General features: G+C 39.7%; 1 protein-coding gene across 4 annotated transcripts in view; it reads left to right on the top strand.

Annotated features, from left to right (window-relative positions):
* The window catches only part of SLC39A8 (solute carrier family 39 member 8), an 83,900-nt gene that overhangs the window by 31,141 nt on the left and 40,282 nt on the right, over nt 1-12,477 (top strand). For all 4 annotated transcript variants that reach the window (XM_086406765.1, XM_086406762.1, XM_086406764.1 and 1 more), the window contains 4 exons: nt 494-656; nt 7,359-7,528; nt 9,774-9,896; nt 10,374-10,541. In XM_086406765.1, the coding sequence (XP_086262891.1) occupies nt 494-656; nt 7,359-7,528; nt 9,774-9,896; nt 10,374-10,541 (624 nt within the window). The remainder of the gene's footprint in view (nt 1-493; nt 657-7,358; nt 7,529-9,773; nt 9,897-10,373; nt 10,542-12,477) is intronic.

Genomic DNA, 12,477 nt, shown 5'->3' with positions numbered 1-12,477 from the left:
TTGTTTTGAACTGTGGTGCTGGAGAAGACTCTTGAGAGTCCCTTGGACTGCAAGGAGATCCAACCAGTCCATTCTGAAGGAGATGAGCCCTGGGAGTTCTTTGGAAGGAATGATGCTAAAGCTGAAGCTCCAGTACTTTGGCCACCTCATGGGAAGAGTTGACTCATTGGAAAAGACTCTGATGCTGGGAGGGATTGGGGGCAGGAGGAGAAGGGGACGACAGAGAATGAGATGGCTGGATGGCATCACTGACTCAATGGACGTGAATCTGAGTGAACTCCGGGAGTTGGTGATGGACAGGGAGGCCTGGCATGCTGCGACTCGTGGGGTTGCAAAGAGTCGGAGGCGACTGAGGGACTGAACTGAACTGAACTGTGTATAAACAGTAATGTTGAGTGTCTAGAGAAAATACTTTGTATCTCTTTATGGTATCTTTGCTGCAGACTTTTGCTGTGTTGACACATATATGTTTACTTTGTTTCTTCTGTTTCAGTGTTTATCAGCTGCAGAGATCTTTTCCCTTCATGGCTTTTCAAATGTTACACAGATCACCAGCTCAAACTTCTCTGTCATCTGTCCAGCAGTCTTACAGCAACTGAACTTTCACCCTTGCAAGGAAAGGCTCAAACACAAAACAAAACCCAGTCTTTCAGAGGGTATGTTGGAAGTTTTTTTCTCATTTGTTGGAAAAATCTGGGGGCTAGTCTGAAATGAAATCAAGATACTTCTGCTTTATTGCTCTGAATCAATCTGCACAGAATCCCTTGGTTAAAAAAAAAAAACAAAACAAAAACCAACTTATATTCTGGAAATCTTTCAGAGTAAGTATGACTGGAACTCATTTATGCCTCAAAAGTTATGCTCTTCTATTTATGGAGTCAAAGTTTTACTTGGTACCAATTGAAAATTTTATAAATTTTGGTCTAGTTTTAAACAATATATATTTTATGCTGTGTACATTGGATGGCACATTACACTTTTTGCATTCACTATTTGGGTCATAACTGATCCTTTTCCATTACCTTGTGCTTATCATATTATTTTAAAACCTGTCAATTTATCTGTCACTGTCAGTAAAGGGAAAAGGGAGCTAGTATGATTCTAAATTAAATCTTAAGGTACTGAGTTATTACTGCTTTGATTTTCAAAAATGAAAGAAAATGCCACTGACTATTTTAAGTGCCTATAGTAGTGTTGCCATAGATTATTGCATTAAAAAACAATTGTAAAGAAAATTTAAAATATAAGTGAGTATATTCTTAATATATAGTTCACATACTTAAATGTGTGGAAGAATTCTTTCATGAGTGAGATAAACCAACTGTTGAGGCGCTGTTTGCTAACTTTACAATTTCATGGTATTCTCCGATTGTTACCTGCCCCACGTGAGTATTTTAATTCTCTTTTGTTTTGTTCCTTTATTTTCTGTTTATTAAGGATTACTGAGGGAAGGGAGAGGGCCATGGCTAGATCTTCTCTGGGGGACAGAATTCTTGGTCCAGGGAATACCAGCATAAGCTTGGGGATGATCTTGGCATGTGCTTATGCATCAGTGAGAAAGCATGCAGGTCTGGGCACAGTGAGCAGGAAGCAGAGTAGAAGGAGATGGTAGCCAGGGGCCAGATAGGGAGGGCCTGTAGGGCGTGGTAAACTGAATTTTGTTCTGAATGTGGTATGAAGACACTGTAGGGTTCTAAACAAGAGGGTGATATGATTTTATTTGGATTTGTAAAAGATTATTCTACTTGCAGTTTGAAGAGTAAGTTGTTATGGGGCAAGAGTAGAAGCAGGGAAATGGATCAGGGGTAGGGGGCTTAGCCTGATGAGGGCTTGATCTAAGGTGGGAGAGGAGAAGTGAGGAGATACGGTCAGATTCAGGATGGATTTCTGTGAGGCTTCCCCAATGACTCGATGGCTCGGCAGTAAAGAACTGGCCTGCAACGCAGGGACCCAGGAGACGTGGGTTCGATCCCTAGGTTGTCAAGCTCCCCGGAGGAGGAAGTGTCAGCCCACTCCAGTATTCTCACCAGGAAAACATCCCAATCCATGAGGTCACAGGGTCGGATGACTGATCGTCAAAGCATGTGGGCACTCAGGGTGGACTTTGGAGATGGTGCTAAGGTGGTTTGCCCTCTGCACTGGATGTGTGAGAGGGAAAGATGAATGAAATTTGAGCCAGAGAAACTGTATAAATGGTTGCACCTGTATCCTGGGGTGGACAAGACTGGGGAGGAGCACTTTGTTGTGGAGGAAGCGAGTGGTGAGTGTATTTTTGATGTGATTGGTGTAAGCTGTTGATGTAGACCCACAAGGGGCAATGTCCAGTAGACAGTGGATACACACATCCAGAGACTAGGTTGAGGCTGGAGATTTGTCATTCTAGTGGTCTTTGGAGCCACTGGTCTGAGTGAGCACATCTAATGCGGATATAGATAGAGAACATAAAGAGATAGAGAACATAGAGTAAAAATGGAGAAGAAAAGGGAAGCCTCAACAAAGCAAGTGCCTTTTTTTTTTTTACCAACTTTTGGATTCCTTTGTGTATATATGAGTAACAGGGATAACAATGAAGGCAAAAATAATGATCATAGCCAACTTTTATGTAGTGCTTACTGTAACAGCCACTTTTCCAAATTCTTTTATATGTTAACTCAATTCATCTTTGGACAACTAAATGATGAAGGAACAGTTATTCCCATTCTACAGCCTAAGAAACTGAGACACAGTTCAAAATCATTTGCTCAAGATTACACAGCCTGTCTCTGTGCTTCATTTGTAAAATGGAGATAGTAATAGTACTTTCCTTGTAGAATTGTTGGAAATAGTAAATGAGTTAACATATGCAAGTACCTAGAACAGTGCCTGGCAGAAAATAGGAAGAATGTGCCTTTGCTCTTCTTACACACGTGCTCAGAGGTTGACTCCATTCCTTGGCCCCCATGTAAGACTATTCTTTTCTAACACAGAAATGATTTTTTAAATAATGAAATGCCCTGGATTCTTTATATAACAGTTTACTTAATACAGAGACAATTTTGAGCTCATTCAAGGGAATGAAAAACCAAAATAAAAGCAAGCCAAAGAGTCATGACTCATTTGTAAAGACCCTGATGCTGGGAAAGATTGAAGGTGGGAGGAGAAGGGGACGGCAGAGGGTGAGATGGTTGGATGGCATCACTGACTCTATGGACATGAGTTTGAGTGAACTCTGGGAGTTGGTGATGGACAGGGAGGCCTGATGTGCTGCAGTTCATGGGTTCTCAGAGAGTTGGACACGACTGAGTGACTGAACTGAACTGAACTGAAAGAGTCATGATACCAGGATTTTATGAGTACATTTACTCTGATATTTCAGTGAGCAGATAAGAGTTTCACATAATCTGAGACTTCATATTTTGTGATTTTGCAGTTGCCTTTCATGTGCTTTACAAACTCATATTGATGAGTGCAATAAACTGATGGTAAATCAAATTTTCTAGGAGATTAATTATATTTTAGCAGTAAGTTAATGGTCTAAAGTTGCCTCATTTTTTTTTTTTTTTTAGTTACAGAATGCCTTTCAATTCAAATAACAGATAAGAATAATAGTATCTTACCCTTAATAGTATCCCTGAAAATCACATTGTCCAACTCTGTAATACAACCGATGACATAAGTCTGTGCTCCAGTGGGGTTAAATGGCTTCCTTCAGGTACAATACCTAAAGTGGGATGAGAGCCCAGGGCTCCTGACTCCTGTTTTGTTGTATAACAGTGAGCCAGATGAACTAAAATTTATATCATGTCTACTTACTAAATTAAAAAAAACAACAACTACATTTATTTAAGACATTAGGGAATGGGTTAAATGGTTTAATTTATCCTTTTAAAAACTGTGAAATAAAAGAATTAAATGAGTTTGAAAAGATGATGTTCTTAGAATAGTCTTATCACATCATGGGCATTCAGTACACGTTAGCTGTTGTTACTAATATTCCTTGAAAATCTGTTAATAATCCTTCAGAGCTCACTGAGAAGCAGAGAGAAAGGATTTTCTCTGAAACAGATCATTAAAGGGAGTCCCATGTGTAGATGGAGAGGTTCAAGGAATATTTTGATATTAATTCGTTCTTTGGTGCTCAAGTTGAGTGGATGAATGGATCTTTTTTCCCCTTGAGTAATGCCCTAACAACATGAAGGGAAAGCTATGCTGTGAGCCTGGAGTGTAATGGTACACACTCCCACCATTCCCCAGGTGGTTCCAATAAATGTGCACAGTGATAGTAAGGAAGGTTAGAAACATTGGACTAGCAAATGAACTGGTATTTTTTTGACAGAGTTCTAGGCTGTGCCTTGAAAATATGGCATTCATTAATTCATCAAGGTATGTGTGCTATTTGCTGGGCAACATTCTGGGCTCTGAGGATGAATAAAACATAGCCCCTGTCCTTGAAAATCTTATAATTGGTAGACAAATATGCATACATGTGTGCTAAGTCGCTTCAGTCATGTCCGACTCGTTGTGACCCCATGGGCTGTAGCCCTCCACACTCCTCTGTCCATGGGATTCTCCAGGCAAGGATACTGGAATGGGTTGCCATGCCCTCCTGCAGGGGATCTTCCTGACCCAGGGATTGATCCTGTGTCTCCGGCATTGGCAGGTGGGTTCTTTACCACTAGTGCCACCTAGGAAGCAGACAAATATATAAGTGATAAAATGATAGTGGCACGCAAGAAATGGCAAATGCCCCAGATATCTTCAAAGAGCTGTGGGGAACTTGATGAGGAAGAGATCTCCTCCCAGAGGAGCCAGAAAGGCTTCATGGAGGAGAGGAGGTCTTATCATTGGTGTGGAGAGCCGTGTGTGAGTTTGTCAGGCAATGAGGACAGAAAGGTGTTTCTAGGTAAAGAATCACAGTGCAAAGATATTCTGTATATGGAAAACATTGTGTCTCCATGAAAGCCATGTTGATAAGGGGGTAAATAAACAGTACTGTCAAGGTTGTGTGGCAGTTTATATGAAGGGCAGTTGCAAATAGGAACACAAGGTGATCAGAATCCTGTTTTCAGATAATGAGTTTGGTGGCTGTGTCAAGTAGGGAGAGGAAGACCAGACAGAAGGCTGTCATAAGGCAGCCGATGAAGACTGGGAGATGACAAGAGCCTGAACTCAAGGCACAGGTGATGGGATGGAGAAATGAGTGAAATATCTCAAGCAGAATTGATTGAGTTTGGTTGCTAATTGTGTTTGGAATTGACTGTGGGGAGTGAGAAATTGGAATTGATCCTGATGCTTCTGCTGTTTATAGAGACAGTGGACCAGGGTAGTGGAATAGGATATCTCAGGGGGAAACTGATGAGCTTAATACCTGTAGTGGCTTTGCCTCTGTTTGATACTCAAAAAATTCTTTGCACTTTGATTTTTTGATTTTAGTTTCGATGTGTATATATCTTATCTACCTGATTAGATTATAAATATTTATTGAAAGAATGAACACATGTAGGCGAGTGATGGATAGAAGGATGTTTGTGCTAAGGGCTACCCACACAGATTATACTCTGGAGGAAGAGGTGGGGTTGAGAACTTTCTCTAAGTGGAAGTGCTGAGGGGTGTGGGTAGTATTGCATTAGGCGATAAGGTAACAAATGGGAACAAGGTGGATCTTCGGAGTCTGGTGAGATAACTCTAGGGATGGTCAGGAGTCTGGGACTGATAGGAAAGTATCTGTGGAAGATAAAGGCATGGTGGGTGCTGTGATGATCTTTGTGGTAACATTGTAACATTTATTATCTGTCCTCTTCATATGGTGCTCAGCCCAAGCTACCTTGTTTTGCTTTGTGTATATGTGTTCCTGCTAGCCTCCCCAAGCCAATGGTTCAAACACCTTGTTGGCAGAAACCACCGTTTGGTCTACATTCTAGGCTCCGTTTGCTAGGACTGTTTATTTGTAGTTAGAGTCATTAGAGTAATGGTCAGCAATCCTGTATGCAGGAAGCACAATATAAAATGTTCACTGTTTTGTTGAGTCTCGGGCTTTTTAAAAATTAGATCACCTCTAAGGAATATAAAGCATATTGCTAAGGAATGTGGGTCCTGGGACTGGACTGGGTTTAAATCTCTTATTCTATTCGCATGACTTGGGCAACTTAAATAAATTCAAATGAACTCCACGTGCCTTGGTTTTTTCAACTGCATTAAGGAGGTAATAGTACTAGCCTCACAGGGATTTGCGAGGATAAAATGATTTAATACAGGTTAGTCAGTTAGCACGGAGAAGGCGATGGTACCCCACTCCAGTACTCTTGCCTGGAAAATCCCATGGACAGAGGAGCCTGGTGGGCTGCAGTCCATGGGATCGCTAAGAGCCGGACACGACTGAGCGACTTCACTTTCACTTTTCACTTTCATGCATTGGAGAAGGAAATGGCAACCCACTCCAGTGTTCTTGCCTGGAGAATCCCAGGGATGGGGGAGCCTGGTGGGCTGCCGTCTATGGGGTCGCACAGAGTTGGACATGACTGAAGTGACTTAGCAGCAGTCAGTTAGCATGGCACATGGCAAGCACTCGCCAACATGTACCCCAATGATAGTGTCAACAAAAAAAACACCCCAACATTTAAAAATGCTTTCTGGACATTTTAAAGAAGTGACAATTCAGAGGCAGCTTTCTAATTTTTCACACTGTCCTTTGCATGCCGTGAGTGAGGCCATGGGCAAAGCTAGTGTCAGACAGTTCCAGGGGCTAACTTGTGTCTCAGCTTGTCCTACCCTGGCACCTGCACAGTTCGCACAGGCTGTTCCTCACATTCCCATTTTGTCTTCCATCTCCTCTAGGATAACTGAGGAGATATTGAGGCCCAAAGGTCATGCATACCATTGGCTAAAGACCTTAGGATGCCATCTAATCATTTCATTCTAAGTAATATTTATTAAGCATCACTAGGGTGCCTTGCCCTCGGATGGAGATATGAAGAATGCACCCCCATCTATGTGTGTAGCATATTTTCACCTTTGAGCCCAGTAGGGTGAGTTGTGCAAGGTATGCACTCTCCCCCGCTGCCATATGCTCCCTTCCTGAGTGCTCACTACACTGGGGCTCCCTGGAGGCCCAGGTGGGGGGCTGAGCTGCTCCTCTCCCGAGGAGGTGCTGTCCACAGGCGCCTGCAAACGAGTGATTATGACCAGCTCAGTGTCAGCAACTATGGTCATCTTGAAGCTAACCACTCCCACCCATCTCGACCCCTATCTTGCACTCACCCCCCCATATCTTCTCCTTGAAAAGCCTTTAAAGAAGAAACACATTTCAGGCTTAATGTACAGTAAGATGTCGTTTGCTCCTTTGCACTAATTAATTTCCACTCTTTCCCTCTCACCCACAGTTTGGGGATATGGATTCCTGTCAGTGACAATTATTAATCTGGCATCTCTCCTCGGATTGGTTTTGACTCCATTGATAAAGAAATCTTATTTCCCTAAGATTCTGACCTATTTTGTGGGGCTGGCCATTGGGACTCTATTTTCAAATGCAATTTTCCAACTTATACCAGAGGTAAGGAGGTTGGGCTGTTTATTTCTGTGAATAATTGTTGCTTTTAAATGTTTCACCACTTTGTACATTTTAAGCCTCCATAATTCTTGCAGCACTTTATGGTCTGGTTTATAGTGTTTTGGATAAGAAAAAGCTGAATCACAGCAAATGGAAAAGCTTGTCCCAAACTCTGGGGAAGTCAGTGTCAGGGAGAAAATTCATCTTCTGGGTGGCTAGACACCAGGACGTGCTCAGACAGCCCTGGGACACCTTGGAGGGCCTTAACAACTCCATTCTGTCACACATTCAGCAAATTTGATTTTCTGTACTTATTATTTATTTATTTCTGGAGAGCACACAGTATCTAATTTACTAAACATATACAACAAAATTCCTTCATATATTTACAACCGCTGTGGAAGATCAGAGGACATATTAGAAAAAGGCTGACAAACCTTTTCATTTCTTTTTTTTTTGACTGTGGAAAAAAAATCAATTGAGGGCCGATAAATAAATAGCAGCTTACTTTTTCCTTTAATGTTATGTGTTACCAATGCCATTGCCCAGAGTTAATCAGCACATGATATATACGTTTTACTTCAAATGTATAATGTGGTCATATAGGGAATAGAGGCAGAGGGAGGAGAATGACTAGAGGCAAAGAGATGGGAAGGAGAGAAAGACATTAATAGGAAGGAGCCACAAAGGAGACCTAGAGAAATCCATGCACACGTGGATGACATTACTCCAGCCCGTGTACATACAAAGGCGGAGCTCCAAACAGAGAGAAAGTAGTACCACCTTCAGCTCATAAGTTTTAGGAAATTATAACTGTATGAAAGTGGGGATGTAACTTCTTAAAGTCATAGTATTATATCTAGAAGGGACCTAGGAGAACATGTACTTCAAACCCTCAATTGCAAAAATTAAAATCCAAAATTGCAAAAATTAAAATCCAAGGAGATTAAATCACTTATACTCAGTAACAAAGCCAGGATTATAGTTCAGATTTTCTGAATAAAAACATTACATGTAATATTATACATGGACCATATTTAATATAACATATATATTAACTCATCTGATTTGTGGGTCAAATTAAATTAAACTGATATTGTATGTGAACTGAGGATTGTACCTTTATGATTTTGAAGTTTTCTCTTTTATTGAAAATGTAATAATACATAAAAATGTCTACTAGGAAAATAAGACACTTCTTCAGTAGCACTTAAAGATATTTTTTTTGCCTTTCTGTATTAATTAGGGAATTATGGATGGATGTGCTCAGAGAATTATGTAAACACTAAAGAATCTATCTGTTTAATAATAACCCCAATTTGCATAATTATTCCTTTTGTGGCAAAATTACTTCCCCTTTGTTATTTTAGTTTCATACCCTCTGTGTTAGGTACATGGAGCAGGTATTTTATGTCATTTTGCACTGTATAAATAGGTCCAGAGAAGCTACTGAAATGAAGATGAGACATGACGTCTCCCCTGCAGAGACAAATGTAGAACAAGAACCCAGGTGTCTTCTAAGTTTGTAATTCTTATCTGCTTAGAACTTCTTGGCTCTATAATTTCAAACTCTTGCTCTTGCCCTATGTTCTTTAAATGATGCATTATTTCATTATCATTGTGTGTGTGTATGTGTGTCTGTGTGTGCGTGTGTGTCTGTGTGTGCGTGTGTGTGTCTGTGTGTGCGTGTGTGTCTGTGTGCCTGGTATCTTAAATTTTTTCTTCTTTATTCTGGAGCTCAGTTCTTAATTTATCTCTGTAGGACTTACTAGGATCCTCTACATTCAAGAAGATCTCTTGTGAAAACAGTAATCCAAGTGAGCTGCCATATTTGCTTTAAAAATTTGACTCTGGATATGAGGGGAAAATATATTACTTTTAGGAAAAGTGGGTAATCAATGTCTCATTTGTCTTTATGACCTATATCTACTGTTATCTTATAAATAGAGGAATCAGTACTGCTTTTTTACTATGAAAAGTTTACTTTTTTAGGCCAATATTGCTGAAGATTTTATAGCTAGGAAACTATAAGTTACTCTGGGGGCTTTATTTAATAGAGCTTTCTCTGGTTATAAGACTTCGATGCCATCTCTTATAGTTTGATTATTCAAATTTCAGGTTTTTGGCAGGTAAATTTTCCAGTATTACTTGGATGTGAAGGATGGACTTAGAACTGTGGTGAAAATTATATATACTGAATTAAATTAAATTATTTGATCTTAACCGTAAGCCTTTTTTTCTGCCTTAGGCATTTGGATTCAATCCTAAAGTTAACAACTATGTTGAGAAGGCAGTTGCTGTGTTTGGCGGATTTTACATCCTTTTCTTTTTTGAAAGAACACTAAAGATGTTATTGAAGACGTATGGTCAGGTAAATGGACTTTATTTTAAATGTTTGATGTTTTACCCTCTAAAGTTACTTTATATAGGCATGTAAAGGCAGGAATTTTATTCTTACAGTTATGTGAACAGTTCAGTTATTAGACTTGTGAATATGAGCAGAAAGAAAAGAATCAATATATTGATAAGTATAAGAGGAACAGTTGATTCTTATTGTAGAATTTGGAGTAAATACTAACAATTTAATGTCCAATAACAGATGCACATAATTTGTTTCCTCTCATATTCATTAACATAAGAAGGTATATGTACTCTAAAACATGAAAAAAAAACAACCCACAACAGAATCTAATAAATGAGGATACATTTAAAGGGAGAGAATTTTTTTTAATCTAAAAAGATTATACTACATTTTTCTCTTATAGATAAAAACCATTAAATTCTCTTGCCTGCATGAGCAATCTTTGTTTCTTCTTGTAACATTTTCCTGTCTTGTTTTTCCCTGTAGAATGATCACACCCACTTTGGAAATAATGACTTTGGTCCTCCTCAAGAAAAAACTCATCAACCTAAAGCATTACCTGCCATCAATGGTGTGACATGTTATGCAAATCCAGCTGTCACAGAGCCTAATGGACACATCCCTTTTGATAATGTCAGTGTGGTATCTCTCCAGGTATTGTCATTCTCTCTACCGCATCGCTTACCCTCTGTGAAGCCTGCGGTGCATGCAGCTACATTAGTATTTTGCCCATTTAAATGTGTCAGGCTTTTTCCTGTAGGTGTGGGAAAAGTAGAATGCAAGTCTGTTACTTTTCCCACTTTCCCTCCATGTATTTACTACAAACACATGAATTAAGCATGAAATTGTGAGTTTCTGGGTCAGAGGCTTTACTATTCTCTGTGAACTCCGGGAGTTGGTGATGGACAGGGAGGCCTGGCGTGCTGCGATTCATGGGGTCGCAAAGAGTCGGACACGACTGAGCGACTGAACTGAACTGAACTGAAGCCTGTTTAACTATGTAAGAACTACTTAGATTTACACAATAATGTGTAGCAAAATTAATTCAGAGCATTTCTCTTATTTTGCAATTCTTTCAAGATCCCAAACCAAAGAATACTTTTGAGTGATTTTGAAATTGAAAGGAGACTTGTAAGCTAAGAAAATTGTGTTTAGGGACTTCCTTTGTGGTCCAGTGGTTAAGACTCTGCCCTTCCAATGCAGGGGACACGGGTTCAATCCCTGGTCAGAGATCTCAGGTCTCACATGCCACACGGTGTGGCCATAAAATTAAAAAAAAAATTTTAATTGTGTTTGTTAATTATTTATATTTCAATTTTCTAAATAATGTTAATAAGTTTCATTTCTTGAGCAAGAATTATATGCCGAGTAATAGGCCAGGTGGAGCTAGTAGTAAAGATTTCTCCTGCCAGTGCAGGAGACACAAGAGATGTAGGTTCAATCCCTGGGTTGGGAAGATCCCCTGGAGTAGGAAATGGTAGCCCTTTCCAGTATTCTTGGCTGGAAAATCGCATGGACGGAATCTTGGTAGGCTACAGTCCATAGGGTCTCAAAGAGTCATGCTTTACCGAGGACACACACATACACAGTACACCAGGCACTTACTTTATCTCATTCATTTTCCTTAATAACTATTAAAAGTAGAATTCTTTTCTATATGTTAGGACTGCATGTTATAACTATTAGAACTAAAAGGAGAGTTTATTTTCTCTGTGTTAGAACTATTTGGACCTCATACCCAAATGATGTGTGCAAAAAGGAGAATTTATTGGGAAGATAGTGGGCTGTCTAAAGGGACAGCCAAGCCACAGCCCCGGAACCATTAGAATCATTAGGACTCCCTCCTTCTCCTCTCTCTTTAGAGTCATTCTTCTCTTTCATGGTGGACCGGCTCCTTCATAAATTGGAAACATAGCCACTAGCAACTCCCGAGATTTATGTTTTATAATTTCAGCTACTAGATGGAATTGACCTGCCTCTTTCAGTCCTAAATACGCAATTTCTGGCAGGTGTCTCCTTGGTCCATCTTGAATTAATGTTCACTTTTAGACTCATCTCAGTGCTTAGAGGATTGGGCCCTTTGTATGACCCCAAGGGAGTATGGATGCAGCAGATGAGAGGTTATTATAAAAGGAGACTGGGATGCTAGTGTCATCGGTGTCCATTTCATTTGACAAATTAAGAAAGTAGAGCATTAGATGCTAAATAACCTCTCCAGGGTCTCTCAGTTCATAAATGGCAGATCCATAAGCTACAAAGTTAAATACAATATTAAAAAAGACAATTAAAAATAAAATCAAAAGGAAGTCAGCTGAGAAAAATAAGCAGGAAAAAAGATATTTGGAAGAGGTTTTATTAGTGCAGATGACCTTAATTTCCTTCTGGAAAGAGAGCATGATTGGCCTTATACTTCTTCCCACCTGATTAAGGAAAATCTCAAGTGTATTTCAAGAGGCAGTTTTGTGTGAACACTAAGCTAAGAGAGGAAATTATTTCATGCAACTTAATGAATGATGCTTTCAGGCAAGACTTTGCAAAGAATATGTAAATGTTCAAATAGATAATTTCCTATAATAATTTCAGCTAACAT

Source organism: Bos grunniens, chromosome 6, assembly GCF_055505025.1.
Source record: "Bos grunniens cultivar Pamir isolate PY7600 chromosome 6, Bosgru_T2T1.0, whole genome shotgun sequence".
Classification (NCBI taxonomy): Eukaryota; Metazoa; Chordata; class Mammalia; order Artiodactyla; family Bovidae; genus Bos; species Bos grunniens.
Note: the sequence above shows the minus strand (reverse complement) of the source record. Positions and strands in the feature narration are given on the sequence as shown.